Source organism: Lytechinus variegatus, chromosome 12 (genome assembly GCF_018143015.1).
Source record: "Lytechinus variegatus isolate NC3 chromosome 12, Lvar_3.0, whole genome shotgun sequence".
NCBI classification, from domain to species: Eukaryota; Metazoa; Echinodermata; class Echinoidea; order Temnopleuroida; family Toxopneustidae; genus Lytechinus; species Lytechinus variegatus.
Window position 1 is genome coordinate 21,952,985 of NC_054751.1, and position 19,484 is coordinate 21,972,468.

Below are 19,484 nucleotides of genomic sequence, written 5' to 3' on the forward strand. Positions count from 1 at the left end.
AATGGGGGAACAGGAAGAGGTAAAGAGCGAGAGAGAGAGAGAGACAGAGTGAGAAAGCTCCATTGAGTGAAATATTGATTGCTTCGTAATAATGAATCTCTGGAGCTAGTTAATTTGATGACAAACTGGGTCAGACGAGTGAGTCGATTAATAGAAGTGAAGATTATAATGGCTGCTATGTGTCTCTGTCACAAACACGAAGCCTTGACAGATAATTTCTTAAATAGACATGTTGTCATATTGCGGATGAAACGGCAAATAGGTGTCCTTCGAATGAGCATTCTCTACAGAGTTCTTAATGCAGCTTTATGTGGTCTGAAAGAAATGGATCTACGATAATGGACATGCTAGCGTTTACTCAAACGTAAAATGTCAAAACACTTGTACCAGCATGCAATTAACGGAATATCTGTTACCATTATGTAGCCGTTTTTTATGGTCAACGCAGAGCAATGTTTGAGAAGAGAACAAATTTGCTTGCTGCTTGTATTAAAGGTGCCAATTAACTTTCATTCTACCATCAAACAAATGGATGCAAGCATATTTTCATCCCATCACAAATATGCTTTCCCAGAAAATCTATATACCTCTAAAGTCATCGTATCCATTGTCAAAGCATTTAAAGTTGTACCCCAATAAAATGTTTGGATTATTACTTCTTGCTGTTATTTCTTGAAAAATATTCATTACCAAAGTCTGGGATGCCAGCGCCAAGATGTATTGCCTCCGGGCCGACAAGACGAGACAGTTGCAGATGAGAAGTTCATTGCTCTTCTACATGCTTCCCTCTCTGGAGTATATAACGGAGCTCCTATCATTACCGAATTCATGATTATTCTCGTGAACATTCATGTTACGTTATACTCAGCTTGGTTGTCTCAATTTTCCCATGACCATTAAATGTTTTCAGTATTACAGAGAGAGGGAGGAGCTGGCAGACACTGTGTCTACTTTATCAGAATGACGTCTTCATCCCTCCTTGGAAGGAATATTAGAACAATCGAGTGGTTTGTTAGTACGCATAATAGTACTTGTGTAAGAATCACACTCATGCGCATCTAAGAATGGGATCTAAGAAACTTATGATTGTTGCAATAAAATCATATCTTCCTTACAATCACTAGGAAAATTGATTAACCATGATCACAAAAACTGAACTGATTCGAACTGAAAAGAGAACATCAGACATTGAAATTTTCACCAATATAATATCCCTTATGTATTCATGTTTGCTCATGTTATATTGACGTCTCATTCATACAAATGTTCATACCATTAAACTAAATTGCAAAATTTATTTATTCATAATCTTTTTATGTGCATTGTGAAGTAAGTAGGTGAATTAAATTTGTTTCTTTTTTTAATAGAAAATTTAAGTATATCAGTGTAATTTTGCACATATCTGATCTGAAAGATATTTGGCACTTATAAACATTGCCTGCGTGTAATACTAGGTTGTACCTCTAAAGGTTTAAAGATGAATCTATTTTTCATTGAGTGTATGAAACTAACTTATGAGAGTTGTAGATCATACCAAGTCATAAACCTGTCACTTACATTCAATTATATTTCATTTTTGCACACAGGGCACTTTCTGTCTCATGATGAAATTGTACAATTTCCATAGAGAGATGATTTCCCATAAAGAACGCTGTTATGAACTTGTTCACGTTGGGAAAATTAAAATTCACTGGTGTTTCCATCGTTTGAGCTTTTTGCTGTATTACAAATGGTTGCTTAGCAACTTAAAAGCAAATGGACGAATATACGAAAACCGTTACTTCCAATGTAAATATGCCATGTCTGTTGCTTCTCCTTGATTTTGCAGAATTGAATGGAGGCAAGATTGAGACTCTTCCATTTCCATAACTGTTCAGTTGACAGGTAGGTACATATTCATAACCAACAGAAAGAACAGAATTTTCCCAAGAGACGATACAGGATGGTTTTGCCCGATCAATGCATTCAAAACTTCCAATCAATTATACAATCTGTGTTTCCATTAATGTGGTATACATTTCATGGGAGGAGATGGCTTGTCTGTCATCAGTTCCTTTAAATTGTCTATTCCATCCTGGTCTGCTTTTGCTGTTCACATCAACTTCCATGGGGGATGATAGCACCAGGAGGAGTCTTGCATATCATCTGTCAGGCTTGTATAAACAACCCTGTAAGTAATATATCCCTGCCAAAGATCTCCTGAAGAAAACAATTCCTCAAGGAAGACTTCCCTGGTTGTTTCTGCTGCAGATACCAGTAGAGCGAGGAATGCTCAAAGGTCAGAGCTGGGGTATATCTTATCACACCCCTAACCCCCTAATGTCTGTCTATCTGTTTCTCTCTGAGGGCATATCTCCCATCGAATCAAGGTCTTGAATATCTTCAGAGGAAAACTGGCAGCTTCCCAACACCTTTTCGTGTGAGTCCAGCGCAGTACTTGGAAAGCGATAACATCAGTATCAAGTAAAACCTCCACAAACGTATATTTCTGCCAGGAAGATTTCAAGAAAACGGTGGACATCTTGTTTCAGCAACATAATTGAGGATACAATCTTGAGTAGTGCACTGTGACGATTTGCATCCAAAAACAAAGGATTAGAAGTACATTTCTGTCGCTCTCCACAACCGAACGTTTGCTTTGTCATGAAACTCTTAAATTGTCCAGGAATAAGCATTTGACAAATCTGAATGTTAATTACTTCCTGTTATTTTTTTTTAAGTACCTTTACTTTCTGCAAGTTTATTTCCTATTCTCACTGTAGGCCCCCTGTGTTTCACGAAGAGTCAAGTCTGACTAAATGTAGGCCAACACAGGCCTATATGGATCATAATCATTAAAGGGAAATGAAACCTTTGGAATAAGATAGCTTGTGTGTAAACAGAAAAATCAATGAAACAGATCAATGAAAGTTTGAGAAAAATCAGACAAATAATGAGAAAGTTATGAGCATCTGAATATTGCCATCACTAATGCTATGGGATCCTCCCATTGGCAATGCAACAAGGATGTGTGATGTCACATGTGAACAACTTTCCCTTTGATGGACTATAAATTACCCTCAAAATGTCTAGTTCTGCTTTTTCTTGTGGTGATACAAGCTCAATATCCATGATGTATTCTTTAAAAATATGTATTACATGCCCTCCTAGAGAAAGAACACATGGTCTACTGATGGATGTGATAAAAAGAGGCAATTTAAATGAAATATATGCTAAAGTAATGGACAGAGTTGTTCACAAGTGACATCACACATCTTTGTCGCATTGCCAATTTGAGGTTCTCCATAGCATTAGTGATCACAATATTGAAATGATCATAACTTTCTCCTTATTTGTCTGATATTTCTCAACTTTTGTTGATCTGTTTCTTTGATTTTTCTGTTTTCACACAAGCTATCTTGTTCCAAAGGTTTCATTCTCCTTTAATCTCACCAAAGCAGAGATGCATATTCAGTATACATGCAACCCTAGACCTACATGTAATTTTTAGTCAGCCCTCTGAATCTTTGTGAAACAGCCCAAGTTTATGATGCAACACACCCGGGTGAAGTGTGGCAAATGTAAGATGATGCCTCACGGGATACTTACCCTTGATAGTAGATCGTGCCATGTGATGACTGCAGTGAACCACTGTGTGGTTGAACCTAGCCGGTAGACTTTGACACGTATCCCAGTCAGCTGATAGGGGGCGTGCATCAACACATACTGCTCCTTCTGCTCACGAAGCCATTTCTGAGTCTCGTCACGGACCTCTGGGTAGCGCTGGAAGATTGGGTGCGTGCTGTTCTTTACATTCTCATCCTAAAGATCATTTTCAAGAAATGGAAAAACAAGACAGACATAGCAAGAATTATAACAGATGTTTCATCATCGATTCAATCCCAGCTCACGTTCATGCAACTGTAATTTCAATCATGTTTCTCATTAGCTTGACACCAATAGTTAAAGAACGATGCAAAAATAGATGACCAAAGATGTGACAGACCAAAATAGGTCCGATGACCAAATACATGTGGGGGTGCAATCTGGAACAATATTTAACTGAAAAATAAGTGTTATTGAGGCCCTGATTGCCCTCATCTGGATCCTAATCATATTGAGTAAAGCTGGGGAAGGGCTGAGGGAGGGGGGGTGAATGAAAATGCTTATTTGTAAAGGCAACTCAGCTCTAAGACAATAATAACAATCATAATTCAACCATCATAATTTTATTGCTGGGTTTTCTGAAACATGGCATTGCATTCATCATAATAGCATATTAAAACAATGTTCAGTGATTACAGACAGATTTTTAAACTGAATATCATTTTTTTTTAACCATAAAGAACATGTCAATGTAGGGACTCAGACATGGTATCAACACATTCTGGCATATTTCATGGGTATTTCAGTACCAGTGACCTCAAAATGAACAAATATTAGATGAGGGGGGGGGCTAAATATTGGTAGTCTAATCTCAGTACCAGTTTCAGGACCTCAAAATGAAGGAATATTTGAAGAAGGGCGAGGAGACTGAATATCTAATGCCTCCGACTTTAATCTTCACATTCAAATGTCAACAGAGTATACATAAAAGGCAGTTAAGAAATAAACAAGAGATTTTGAATGATTCTGAACACGCACTGTTATGTAGTACAGTGTTATCTTGCAACAAAAATCGTTGGAATTGTTTTCACTGAATTATTCATTTTAGACATTATCTACTCTCTCTGCTATAAGCAGGTATCTGGAATACAAAAATAGCACAACAGATAATATCTCTCTGTGTAATGAGTGACCACAATCACATCTTTCATATCCTCCAGCTTTCCACAAAAAAACTTCAAATAATGCAGTTTTTTTAAAGGATATATGCTTCTAATATAGAATACGAGGCATGGGGGGTCAATGAACTGAAGTATTTTGCTTCCTCCTTTGGCAGATAACAAAAATACAGCAAGTTACCGTAATATTGCAGTATGAAGGTTCATAAATGACGTCCACAAAAAAAGCATGAAAATCAGATATGACATCCACACTCACTTTAATATGCACAAACATATTGTAAGGGCCTATGCAATCTTTTTTCTTTTTTTTTTTTTTGTGGATGATGCATAGGCCTACTGCCTTTGTAAAGTACAGTATTCTAGCTCACCCCCAAACATATATAGAGCCCACTCCTTAGTGAAAATACTGCACTATTTATGTATTCTGTATTGGGAAGACAATACAGGGAGTTTGAAAAGCATTTGTCCAATAAGCTCTAGTGCCATTTCCATTTTTGCAGTCTTAGTTTATACGAATTACAGGGTATTCCAAAATGTTTTAAACCATGAATAATGATGCTCTTTTGAGATACTGCTGACAAACATTCATAGGGTCTGATTAATGAGACTAAAGTGAATGGGGAGTAACAATGTGGCTGCACAAACAGCTCACCATCAGTCAACTGGCACCCTTGACCTCAGCCATGGTGTTGTTTAGATAGCAATCACCCCCCCCCCCTTCCTTCACAATGCCTGAGGGAATGGTAGAGGTGCAAGTGATACCACATGCCAACACTACACACATTGCACTGGTGGTATTAACCCCTAGTCTGTCACATTGAGAGTATTGCAATGCAAGATTATTTGGGCAATAATGTAGATTTTCGATGTCACCTAAAATCACAAGCTGCTTATGGACAAGTGCCAAAATTTTCTTTTTGAAAACAAATTCTATTTCATTCTGTGTTTTAAAATTTGTAGACTTTTCATCACTTGTGTTGGCCTAATAATAATAAAAGTAAGTGGCATTTATATAGTCATCTATCCAAAATAATCTATTGTGAGGCACATAGTTGTTTTTACTAGATAGAAGTAATTGAAGAGGGTGAATTGTCTGGAGCTGTATTGTAATTCTTTTCAGAGTGATATTATGAAATATAATCTAAACATATTCTGTCACTGGGAGAGTGCTGTTTTTATCTTATTTTTTACATCAACTTTTTAGTGCCATGTTTGACAGAAACTCTCAGCAATTTTCTGAACACTTGCTGAGACCATCCCTAAAAATGGGCCAAGTTGTTTCATTTTCAAAACAATGGATGCGAACAGGGCATCTTTCTGCTTGTCACAGCGTAGTTATCAATGTAAAATAATCAGAACACATAAGGGGAAACGTAGTACAAAGCAATAAGTGATTTATTTTCCCATTTGCTCCCTTCATGACCTTCTATGTTGGAGAAAACTGCATTTTATGTTTCCTTCAATATGAAAGTGCTATAGAGCTATTTGCCACATGGTGTCACTCCCACGCACATGACTTGGTTTTATTTTGCCATTGTTTAAAAGGAAACATTACTCGACCCTCCCTCTGTGATTTCCACTCTATTTCTCTTCAGCTCCTTTTTTTATGTATCCTCCATTTTGCAGTCTTTTCCAGCTCGAAAACAATATCCTTCTGTGGAGACGGATTTGACCTCTGTTGCCTTGGCACGAAGGCCACACTTTAGCTGAGCTACATTTAGAGCAGGGATTTGATTGGAATGGGACTCAAATATCACAAGTGCATGCCACCTTCACGCCACCCCACTGAGGTTTGCACAGTAGGAGGGGTAGGCAAAAGGGGCTGACACACTTCACCACAACTGCCTGTGGAGAAGGAGCAGGGAGGATAATTAGGGTGAGGAGGGGTGCAGAGAAGGGGCAGGGGGCAGTGGGGGTGAGGAGGGGGCATGAGGGGTAATGGGGTAAGGAAAGGGGCAGAGAGGGTAATAGGAGTAAGGAGTTAAAGGGGTGGTCCAGGCTGGAGATATTTATGTCTCAATAAATAGAGTAAAATTCGCAAAGCATATTGCTGGAAAATTTTTTCATCAAAATCAGATAACAAATAACAAAGTTATTGAATTTTAAATATTTGAATTATTCCGGTGAAATGATTCTAGGCATGTCTTTAAGAATATTCATTAGGTGGGCTGATGATGTCATATCTCCACTTGTTCTTTTGTATTTTATTATATGAAATAAGTTTTATTCAACATTTTCTACCAAGAACTAAAACAATTGGATTGACAACTGATTAAGCGCATTAGTTCTTTATTGTCGCAACTTGTTTCATCATAATAAAGACACATCATTTACACACGTATGAAATAATTAAACATTTATGATTTCATGTAATAACATAAGAGAAAGGAAAGTGGGGATAAGACATCATCGGTCCACCTAATGAATATTCATGATGATGTGCATATACATATAACTATTTAAAAAAATTATTGCTGAAATTTAAAATTGAATAACTTCATTATTTGTTATCTGATTTTGATGAAAATTTTCAGCATTTTGCTCTGTGAATTTTACTCTATTTACTTAGATATAAATATTTTCAGCCCGGACGATCCCTTTGAGGTAAGGGACAGATACATGTATGTTACAACAAGACTTCAATGTGACATAGTAATGATGTAATGCTTTCAAGTTCACAGGATGAAATAAAAATATTTCCCCCATCCACAAATGCTTGATCATTCCTCTGCATGTTTTTGCACCAATCTGGTCCTGTTTTTGGATGCTTTTGCAGGAAGAAGTAATTGGAAGGAGGATATTTGACATTGGAGATATCCTGCTCTGTTACTAGAACAGCCGCTTTCTAGCAGTGGCCAAAAAAAAAAGCGAAGGAAAAAGGACTTTCGCTTGGGTTTGTGCGGAAATTGTTAGGCCTATGCGTCATCTCAAGACAGAAATGTAACTTTTGCTTTTACTTTCATTCAACACTTGAGGAAGATATATAAGGCCTATATATTTGCAACATGATTCAAAATTTATAACGTAGTACCAAATCAAAATGAAATATGAATTGGAAGGGCAGTGATGCCTAGAAACATAGGAAATGAGAGAGTGGTGTATAAAGACTAGAAAGATAGAAAGAAAAAAAATCATATGTACGCACTATCTTACAACTGATGAACAATCTGTCACTTTAATTTAGGCCCCACTTCATTATCCTAATCAGAATCACTCACTGGCCTTGTTGGCATAGTAAATAAGTAACAAGATGACAAACTAGCAGGAAAAAAAGGGAGAAATAGGAGGAAGGATGTAATGGAAAAAGAGCCCCTGAGTTCAATAATAAAGAAGGCAGGATGGCCATCAGTCAATTGAGTTTACTATCAGGTCAGGGTCACAATCTTGTAGGCCTCCAAATATACAATGGCCCCTGGGATTGTTTCAGGTCAGTGCTTGCACAGAATTAAATGATTTCACACTACCTTTGATTCAGAAAGATGAAAAACTTAATCCCCTTTCAGCCTTTACAAGGATATGACTCTCACCACCCATGTCATAATGCACAAGTCCAAGGAAAATGTCCCTTTCGAAAAGGATGGCAGCTTTTTTTCTCATACCATCTGCACCTCGCAATTGCTTTCAATCAAGTATGATCATATCACAATATTCTAAGGTATGCCCTCCATCTAGTTATGCTGAGGCACAATGATTGAAATATTTCAACAAAGGTGGGATCAATGGACATATGACAAAAACAAGTGTGTCAAAAACCTATGTTGTTGCATTTTCTTTTTGTTAAAAAAAATCAGGTAAGGTCTTTCTCCAATGAACACCTTGGCAGGAATTTGAACTTCTCTTTAATCCCACACTAGCTGACAGGGGCCAGGCCTTAGCACTAATCAGTCTGTAAAGAATCTCGAGACAAACTAGCAGCTCCTAGGAGTACAGGGGAAATGTAAACTTGCAACACCCATGAATGAGTCACGATCATGTTGTTAGGAATGATGGTAAGATGTTATCACAAGCAGACTCCCTGCCCTAAAAAGGACAAGTGAATCCCCCTTCCAACCCCTACCCCTACTCCTCCTTTCATTATTGCAACCATACAACAGGGTATATATCAAGAAGTGGGGTATGTAAAATATCCCTAAGAAAGCACTTTGAGATCAGCCAGTTATGATATTGCAAGTTATCAACACAACCGAAGTAAAACAATAAACAACAAATCATCCTTCCTTGTAACCCTTGAACTTTATAACCCTTACAATAAATTTGATTTAAGATTGTAAAAGAAAACCTCAGTCAAAACCAAAGTCCTTGATTACAACCTGATGTCTGAATGGATCTTGTTGTGGGGACCTCTTCCAAACAAGCTGAAAAGGATCCACTTTCTTGAGGGATTTGATTCACTGAGGATGTACTGTTCAGACTTGACCTCAAAAGCTGACCTCAAACAATGTTCAGGGATCACCTCAGAAATATGAACCATGCACTGCAAACTGCATGGCGACACCAAAGCTTGAAGGCCTATCTTCTAAATGGATATACCACATGGGGGATGCCCTGATCGTGAAGACCAACTAATATTTGGGGAATACATTATTCACTTGTTTTGCATGTATTACTTTCAATAAAGCACAAAATTACTATTACTAAATTGCAGGATTTCTTAGAATTTCTATTGTGTGAATGTGAAGATTTGCAATTTGATCATTTGGGCATGACATTTGAAAGGAAGAAAATACTTTGGGGGAAACGAAGGTAACTGACAAATGCTTCAGGAGGTGATTACTGATGTCAACAATATCAAAAGGTTTTTGATTTCCTCTAGACATAACATTGAAAAACAAACACAACTGGCAGTGCTCCAATACAGTCAGTCAGTGTCATAGTTGGTGGTCCAGCCCATTGATTCACCCCCCCCCAAAAAAAAAAGAGAGAAAAATATCCATGTACATGTTAACCAAGATTGGGTGTGGAGTCTTGTCTACAAACTAAACCATGAATTCAAATCTTCATTTATCATCCTAATTCTCTTGGTTTTTTAATCAAGGATTTCCACCCCTGGTATACTCAAACCACATTAAGGGCCATTCCCCCAAGCACTTGTCTGGTTTTCATTCAAGATATTTATATAGACGACAAGAGCGGGGATATCTGCTCGTAATGGAAACTTCCTCATGCTTTTCACCGTCTATATATACTGTCCACAATCTAGAAATAATCAATTGGAATAGTAACCTCTCTCCTGTCTGCATTTAGCATCATTTGAAGGGGAAAATACATGTATGGCTTCTTTTATTTTTTTTTAAATCACATATTGTGTGTAGAAAGCTTGGCAGCCTGAGGAGTTCCTCTCAAGATCAGGAGACCACTTTCATATCCTTTTTAATCACACAATACCTTCTAAATAATGAGAACTTAAACAGGCCTCAAGATACCTTCTGATTTTATCTAGTGCATTAACATCCGCTTTTATCAGAGGAAGTTCCCGTAGATACAAGCCAGCAACAACATTCTTGAATTCAATTCATTGCAAAGGATCTTGGGCTCATTCTACTTCCTTTCCGTCAAATGTTCTTGTAAATTCCTTTCACAATGCCAAATTCTTTGAGACCTTGGGAAAATCCAAGCCAAATGTATTGTAATTTTGAAAAGAGCAGCTTAGACCTACATTTTAGGTATTGGTAATGGTTTATTGAAAATTCATTCGCAGCTAAAGGCTGAATTGCAGAATCTTACAAAACAAATTAGTACTGTACAAGAATATATTAATAATCAATTGCATAGTGACACAACACTTTAAAAAAAATAAAGAATTTTTTCTACTAACTCGTGGTATTCTCTTTCTAGGATACTATAAAGTACTTGGCTTTCACACTGTCAAATTACCTGGCTATTTTTTGGATCTTAACAAATTCCTGATCAGATACAGGCCTTCAACACATTTTTTTATTGGGTGGGTATGAGAGCACCTCACAATACACCGACATACGAGGATGAAAATATATTTGAGGGGAAAGGGAGACTTGTCAGATGGAATCAATATTCAGAGCAATATCTCTTCTTGGGGGGAAGGGAAGACCCAAAATGGGAGAGCTGTGACCTAGGCACTTTGCTGGATGAATATGGCTCCTGGGAGTTCCATTTTGTACTTGCTGACAAGGATTCATGTCCATGAGTGAATATGTGAAAGACAAGGGGGGCTGAGAAGGTGTCGAGGTTTAAAGGGATGGTCGGGGCTGAAAATATTTACATCTAAATAAATAGAGCAAAATTCACAGAGCAAAATGCTGAAAATTTCATCAAAATCAGAAAACAAATAACGAAATTATTGAATTTTAAAGTTTATCAATATTCTTGTGAAAACAGTTATATGCACATCGTCATGAATATTCATTAGGTGGGCTGATGATGTCACATCCCCACTTTCTTTTTTGTTATGTTATTACATAAATCACAAATGTTTCATTTTTTCATACATGTGTAAACGATGTGTCTCCTTTATGATGAAATATTAAGTTGCGGCAATAAATAACAAATGCACTTTATCAGTTGTCAAACCAATTGTTTTAATTCTTTGTAGAAAATTTTGAATAACCCTAATTTCATATAATAAAATATTAAAGAACAAGTGGGGATATGACATCATCAGCCCACCTAACAAATATTCAAAAAGACATGCCTAGAACTGTTTCACCAGAATAATGCAAATCTTTAAAATTCAATAACTTTATTATTTGTGATCCGATTTTGATCAAATTTTCAGCACTTTGCTCAGTGAATTTTACTCTATTGAGATATAAATATTTCCAGCCTGGACCATTCCTTTAATAAGAGATGGGGGGCAGGAAGATGGAGAGGGGAAGATGGAGTGGATGGAGCAAGGTCTAGTCATGAATCTTTCATCCTCTCCTTCAAGCCATGTATCTGGTTAGAGGCTAGATAAATAGAGCCTGACTTGCATACCAACTCACTATTCACAGGAACCGTTGGCTTGGCTGCTAAAGCAATGCTCTCTCTACATCCTCCGCTCATGGTCTCTCTACAACCTCATTTCGAAAACAAGACTTCAGGGGGAATGGAAATTTGTTAAGCTCTTTATGTCTGTTCTCAAGTGTCATGTAACATGCCCTACATTTTTGTTCTGCCTATGTACTTGAAGGCCTTGCCATGAACGTAAACAAAGTCCCTCAATATAATTATCAGCACTTCATATATCCTCTCAACAGAAAATGGGGTCATAATTTGAAATATAACGCATGAAAGAAAATGCCTACATTACTGTTATGGCCTTTTTTCTTTCTTTTCTCATATTTCAAAATTCGAGTTTCACAAACCAAAAGGACTTAATTGAAGTATTGAGGCTTTTTTTATAATTGGGCAAGGATAATTTTTACGAAATAAAAATATTGATTTTTTTCATTTGGAGCTTTTACGGATGACAGTAATTAAAGCCAGAATTCATATTTTGGCTTCTTATTTCTTTAATCCTGTGATAGTAGAGAGGTAAACATTGTGCTACATGATCTGAGGCGAGCACATGATTGTTACTATAATGAATAAATGTCTTACCTTGAATACTTGAATCTCTTTATCCTTTACAAAGAGGAGATGTTGGTCTACCAAGAACTCAAGAGGGCGCAGTGACGAACTCGATATACCAACACGGTCAACAAGAACTTCAAAGCTCTGGATTGAAAGAGAAAACATTTCACAATCAGATCAAAATATAAGATGAATTACTTTCATTTTGTAATCAGCAACCTGTTTATCTCCGAGCTAAAGATTAAGAGAGCACTTTGAAATGTTAGAGTAAATGGTGTTAATACTTCAATGATTGTCAAATGTAAAACTCCTGGCACTCAACACTCATTGACCAAACCTACATGTAAGCATAACAGCAAACAAAGTACTTTAGCATTTTCAAGCAATTCTATAGAATAGAAACAAAAGAGACTTTGATTGTCAACAATCATGATCTACAGGGAATACACAATTCTTAATTATCAAGCCAGACGAATAGAAGATAAGAAATCTATGATATCAAAAGGAAGTAATTTTCCCAAAAAATAATACCAGTCGTCAGCAGCTGCCAGTCATTAAAATGAAATTATTAATCAGGAGTCATGTATCAAAAGAATAAAGTATGCACATGTACATTGAATCAAAATATAATTCAACAATATATTTTTTTTTAAAACATTCATCCACAAATCAAGAATATCTGCACAAATGAAGTTTACATAAATAGGCCACCACACCTCTACTGTAGTAACTTTTTTGAAGGGCAAAATCAAAGTAGGTACACACAAATTTTATTACCATTCTCTAAACATTTTTTTCTGAGTATTTTCCTATATTCTAAATTACGAAAATTTTCAGGACATATTCTGAATTTATTTTTGGAAAATACAGACTAATGTAATGTGAAACCTAGCTGTACTACCAAGATAAACAGCCTTGGCACAATTCACAAGTTTATATATGCAACTTGGACTTTTGTGGATGCTATAAATATCTCTCGCTCTGCTCAACCATCAGCTTTTTAAAGTCAATTAATCATTTAAAGTTCAGTTCTTTCATCTGTCACTGCAACTGGCTTCAAGTGTAACCATGGTGACATTTCATTCTATGTAGGACAAGCAGTCATTTGTCAATATTCCATCTTCCTGCCTGCTCATAAAATTTTCATCGATGGTTTGGTCTATAGCAACAATTGAGATTTTTTTTAACCAGTGCATTGTTGTGATGATATCACCTGGTTGGTTTCCGCCCCTGCCTCCTCCGAGACAACCCCTATGCACACATACACACATACACACAGCAACCCTGTTTGTTGATCCTCTCTCTCTTTTATTGATCAATGGCTACACCAAAGTTCAATCAATGCATGCGCCAGTTCCCCGCTCCCCAGGCCACGGTGGCAATTCTCCTCCAAATTGCACGAGACCCACATTTGGTGACAGCCCGTGCGGAAATGAAATGCCATGTGTAATCAGGCCAGAAAATGTTATTAAGCGGCTTGCACAAAACGTCACGTCTGACTGTAATTTCCCCCTCTCCTGAATAAAGGATATATGCCAGCCCCTGTATTGATACATATTTCATATAACACTTCAATCTTCTTTTTTTCCACAGTAACATAGATTTTTGGCTGAGTCATCAATATCCAGCAACTGAAGACAAGCAATTAGATTGAATGCGTGTCATTGTCTTTGCTCATGAATATTTTTCAAACATGATTGTAATGGCTTTTGAAACATGACATTACAGGATTATAAGATCAACGATAAGTCATTCACTAGCTTTTGCCTTCACCTTCATTCTCCTAAAAAGCACAGACAAATGATTTTACCTACATCATTACTAAAAACATAGACTTATTCCATTTTTTATCCATCATTATGAATCAAGAGGGAAAGGGATTTTACAAGATATATTTAACATATGGAACATCTGCTGACATGTGACATCACAATTTAAAACCTTTAAATAATAATCTGTTTTAATCTTTATTGGATTTTCACCGAACCTTCTTTAAAATATTTCTCTCACATTTCTGCTTTTATTAAAACCAACCCGACAGTGAACTTCCATTTGGCTTTACCATGCTGCAACGTCAAGAGCGTGTGTGTGGTCTGGAATATCAATAAACGCTTTGTTCATTTGCCCAGGAAAATATTTACGTAAAGACATAGTCAGGGCAAAATATTTTAGGTCTGATCACTTCAAAAAAGCTTTGTCAAAGAAAAAAAAGTAAAAAGATGGGTGAAATGATAGCTGACAATTCACATGTCAACTTTATCATTTTAATTACTCCAATAATAACAATCAAGCAAAGGAATTCCGAATAATTTTTGGTGATAGCTTGCACTGATAACAACGCTTGTAAAAACCTTTCAGTTTTCGGACCTTTTCTAGTTCAAACACAATGTAGCTTTGAATGGGCATGGAACGATGTGTAATATCAATTACCAATATTACAATGTTTTTCCATACACTAAATCATGAACTTAGCAAATTTTCCAGGACCAGAAACGGTTTAACCAAGACCACATGTGAAATCACAAGACCAGAGATTTCAAAATAAAGAAATACACTGCTCTCACATGCTTTAACTGCTCTCTGTCACTCTTTATTACAGCTTCATTTTTTCCTAATACATCTGAGTTTAGTAGAGGCAGGAAATTAAGTCATCCTCCTCTTCAACATGGCATACTTTGACTCAACTTGGCATTTCAGGACTGCACGGGGGTCACGAACATAGGACACAAGTTCTGCTCTTGTACTTTTCTTTTTTTTCTTACTCCCAGGCAAGCAGGGACAAAATCCAATAAAGTGAAGCATTAGTAAGAACCTTGCCTACTTTACTACAGCTGTCTCCTGGCAGTCATTAGCATGTCAAGTGCTGGGGGCCTTCAAGTTGCTTATTTTCTAGTGTTTTAACATGACGTACATGTTACAGCTACATGTACATGTATATAACCACCCCCCCCCCCCCCTTCAATCTTTTCCCCCTCTCAACCCAATCAATCTGCAGCAAAAGTTCTTGAAAAAATCTGATAGTGGAAGGTCGTTTTCCTCCGTCACTGTTTCTGAATCAACTATCAAAATGAAATATGTTTACCTTGTCAAAACACTGCATTGCGATCTGATTAGACCATCAATATGAATTCAATGCTGTGAGCAGGCTTGGCTGTGAGACACCATAGTGACCAGATGATAATGTGATAAAGACCGTTGGCCAACAAGAATCAGTTTCAGGCAGCCTTGGATGAAGCTGCTTGGTCAGAGCATGATGCAACGAAAAGCCAACATGGAATGGTTTCATTCATCATTACAGGCATTGTGATGTATCATGACCTCTTAGCGACCTTATCTCCAGTAATTAAGACCCAAGAGTTGAAACGACAAACTCAGAATGTGTATCCTGAAGTACAGGATACGATGATGGGCATTAGGTTGAGCACCTGCATCCAAACAAGGGGCCTTCCGTAAGGGTACGTAATTGTTACAAACTGAGCAGGGCCGGGAGCAGAGACGAAGACAAGTCACTATTTATCTTGTCTTCGATCACCTGCTTCAACTAACATCTATTATTAATGGATACTGGCAGGCTAGTTTGATAGTAAGGTGATAGAGATTAATACATCACCAATGGGCGTCCTCTGGTAAGAATCACAACTGCATTAACCTGGTTACTTTTAAACAGGAACATGCTCTTGTATAGTACAATTTATAGTTTTTTATTTTCAATATCAATTATTATTAACCCAATAATAACTCATGTAGCTTTAACGTTGGGGCCCAGACGGATAACCCAGGTTGAGCACGAACCGGAAGGCTTAGAAAATAAAAACTCGGAGCCACCGCTCAACACCGCTGCTGCAGCCCCGAAAGCATTCTTCCCTGCAATGTCAGCAAACTAATTTAACCTAAATATTTGTCCTAATCAATTCCCAAGTAACGATCTTAACCTATGTTTCAACCTCATCAGGAACAGCTTTATTCCGGCTTCGATCATGATTTCATTGTTCGAATTATCAGATTTAAGGGTCTCACTCTGCCGTATATTTATTTCAGTATGTGCTGAAGCTAGCTATTACAACTGGCAAACACAAAGTCAACAAACAAGGGTTGCTGCCCTTTTGTTTTGGTGAAATTTGACTAAGAATTTGAATAAAGACATGGCGATCAAACACAAAATAAAGTCGTTTCAGATGCTAGATGGGGCTGAAATTCATGTTAAAGATCAATTAGGTTTGATTGTTTGGGAGTAAATATGAGCTCAATTCACGCATGGAGGTAAATAGTCACATTATCTCGCTGTATATTTTGTATTTTTGCAAGACATATTACAGGTTCCGATCTCTGCTATTTTAGCTCTCAACCCGGACCAACTTGACCCAGGGGAAATCCCCCCAACTCGCCGGGTTCCGAGTTCTAGCCCGGCCCGCCTCCCAGCAAAATGTAGCTTTCAGATATAGTGCTAATAGTAACCAGTGCTGATGGGTAACATGTCATTCACACGTTATCGCCATTTAAGATAAATTGCAACAACTGATCAGTAACATGTTATTAAGATGTTATCAATATCATTGCTTACAACAAATGTCACATTTTGCTCTCCATGCCGACATCATTTTGTCACATAGTGCACTACATGTATGCATTGTGAGGCATCACAAACGATTGGAGCTCCGCCCAGTTAAAACCACTAATCGATCACACATCCATTCAGACATTATCACAACTTGTTATCTATAGTACACAAATGGTAACAGATCGCAAATGACAATCAGTTACCACTCAAAATACAGCAATATGCAGACATGCGATCTACATACTATCTCCACTGCTGTAAAAAGTGGCAATAACATATGAGAGGTGGGATACAGTGTACAATTTACATTTTAACTCAATGATAAAGGATAGGCAGTATAGAATGTGTGTACGTGAGATTGAAGTAATATTTATCACACCTTTAATAAATCTCATTAATCATTTCATCTGACGTAACATTAACTGCTTGAGCAAATAATTCCTTCACTCTAAATTTTTTTTTTTACTCAGGTAATCAGGAAACAAATGGGAGTAATGTATCAAGAACTCTGAGACACTCTGGTAATCTGATAATATGTGCAATTTTCCTGGTACTACTATCAAATTTCCCATGTTTTGCTTTCAGACAGTATCCTTTCACTGATCAGCCATATTTACTTCCTGGGTGAATTAGCACTAATAATTGAATCAGGTTGCCCAACTGTCATTCATTTATAATACATGTACTATTTCATGGTATGAAAATAGTAACAATGCCTGAATAACACCCCATCTGTTTCAAACCAATCCCTCTTACTATTAGTGTGCCTAAGGAATTCAAATCCAATGAGAATAAACCAATACATTTCTACATCTACATCTACTGTCATTCAACTCAACACAAGAATGATTTTTTTTTACAAACATACTGTCTAGCTAGGGCCTGTATGTGTATGGTCTACTTTATTTCAACTTGATTTTAACCCCCCCCCCCTCGTATATATGACTTAGGGAAAATTAATTTTCTTCTCCACACCTGCTTTGTATTTGTTTTTTTTTTTGCAACTCACTGAAGAACCACATATTAACTCATTATTTTCAATAATCAATCCTATTAATTTGTAATAACTATTCATTTTTTCTTGGGGGGGGGTTATGATAATTTAACAATTCTTTATCTGCCTGAGTTCCTTCAATTTGCCATTCTACTATCTTTAGCCCAATTAACCTTTTATTATTATTATTTGTTTGGCATCACCTGTGCCTGGGAGGCAAAAAGCGAACTGAATCACTATGACCCGCAGGTCTCTCCTCCCGATATAACTGATTGGGGGGAATGTAGGTGGACCACTACACCGGGGTTCCCCCCTACTCTTATACGAATAGTGCAGTGGGTTCTTAACGTGCAAAGGTGGTGACTATCCTCTACACGGGGCCTCCATTTAACGTCCTATCCGAGGGACGGACGTCCTATCCGAGGTCAGTCCATAGATTCACGAGTCCTAAACTCTATCAGCCAAATCAGATATTCTCATTGGAATAAGGAATGGTATTCTCAAAGGAATGTGACCATAGGCAACAAAGCATGCGAATTTCGAGCTGAAAGTTTGAATATAGCGGTCGGTCGTTGGTGAGGTATCATGAATAAATTATCTAGAGCAAAAACCAGAGCGCATCTTCACTTTTCACATAAAGCTGAATAATTCACCAAAATGTTCACTATTTCGAAGAAGAGACACCCACGGTGTTCAAGATTGTATGAAACCTGCACAAAGTGTGATACTCTTGGGATTATTCTTAAAAAAAGATTATTTGAAAATCTAAAACTCAGGATAAATTGAAAATCTAAAACTCAGGATAAATTGAAAATAAGGACTTCCAAGCAATCCTATTTATCCACTCGTCACAAAGCTCTACAATATTCTGCTGATTCTCTCTTCTACAAGTCTGCCCATTAAAAGGTCAGTTCACATTGACATTTGTAGTTGTAAATCACCTCTGAATATCACCCAGGAACGATCGAACATTGGGCCAATATTTTACAATTGATTGCATTGACCAAAATGTGCAATCAAATAGACAAATCAACTTGCACAAGAACTACATGTAGAGACGCTCTGGTGTTTTACTTTTTATAAAATAAATAAAATGATTTTGTGTGAACATGATTGTACATTTAGTTATCTAGGTCATGAGAGTAATGGTTGTTTGTCTCATTCACACACAATAACAAAAACAAAATGGTGAACACCCCCTCTCTCTTATATCACCCTGACCTTATCCTACCTATCCAGTGGCTTTTCCCCTCACTAATGTAGTCACAGTGATTTTCCGCGATCGCGGAAAACGGACGGAATTCACGGAAAGGGCCTTTTGAAACGGAAAGTGGCATTTCAAACGGAAAATCACGGAAAACGTATTTTCCCTCAAAATACACAGAATAGCAACAGAAATTACTCCAAAATAACAACAAAATGAGAATATTAAATGGCCACAAAACCCCAGAAAACACGATCTTACTTCGCTACAATCATGACAATTCACACATCGTGACTGCACTCGACATTAGCACATTCAATTGTACCCCGGCCCCGCGCCCGTACCCGGCCGGCCGGGTTGGGCTTCTCAACTCTATGGCTTCACTGCATATCGTTCCAACTACACGGTCCTGTGTTGCTGCCCTCTACGTTT

General features: G+C 37.3%; 1 protein-coding gene across 2 annotated transcripts in view; it reads right to left on the minus strand.

The window, feature by feature from the left end:
• Window positions 1-19,484, minus strand: part of LOC121425031 (probable JmjC domain-containing histone demethylation protein 2C) — an 80,029-nt gene that overhangs the window by 55,149 nt on the left and 5,396 nt on the right. For both annotated transcript variants that reach the window (XM_041620968.1, XM_041620966.1), the window contains exons 3-4: window positions 12,324-12,440; window positions 3,589-3,801 (exon numbers count right to left, since the gene is read on the minus strand). In XM_041620968.1, the coding sequence (XP_041476902.1) occupies window positions 3,589-3,801; window positions 12,324-12,440 (330 nt within the window). The remainder of the gene's footprint in view (window positions 1-3,588; window positions 3,802-12,323; window positions 12,441-19,484) is intronic.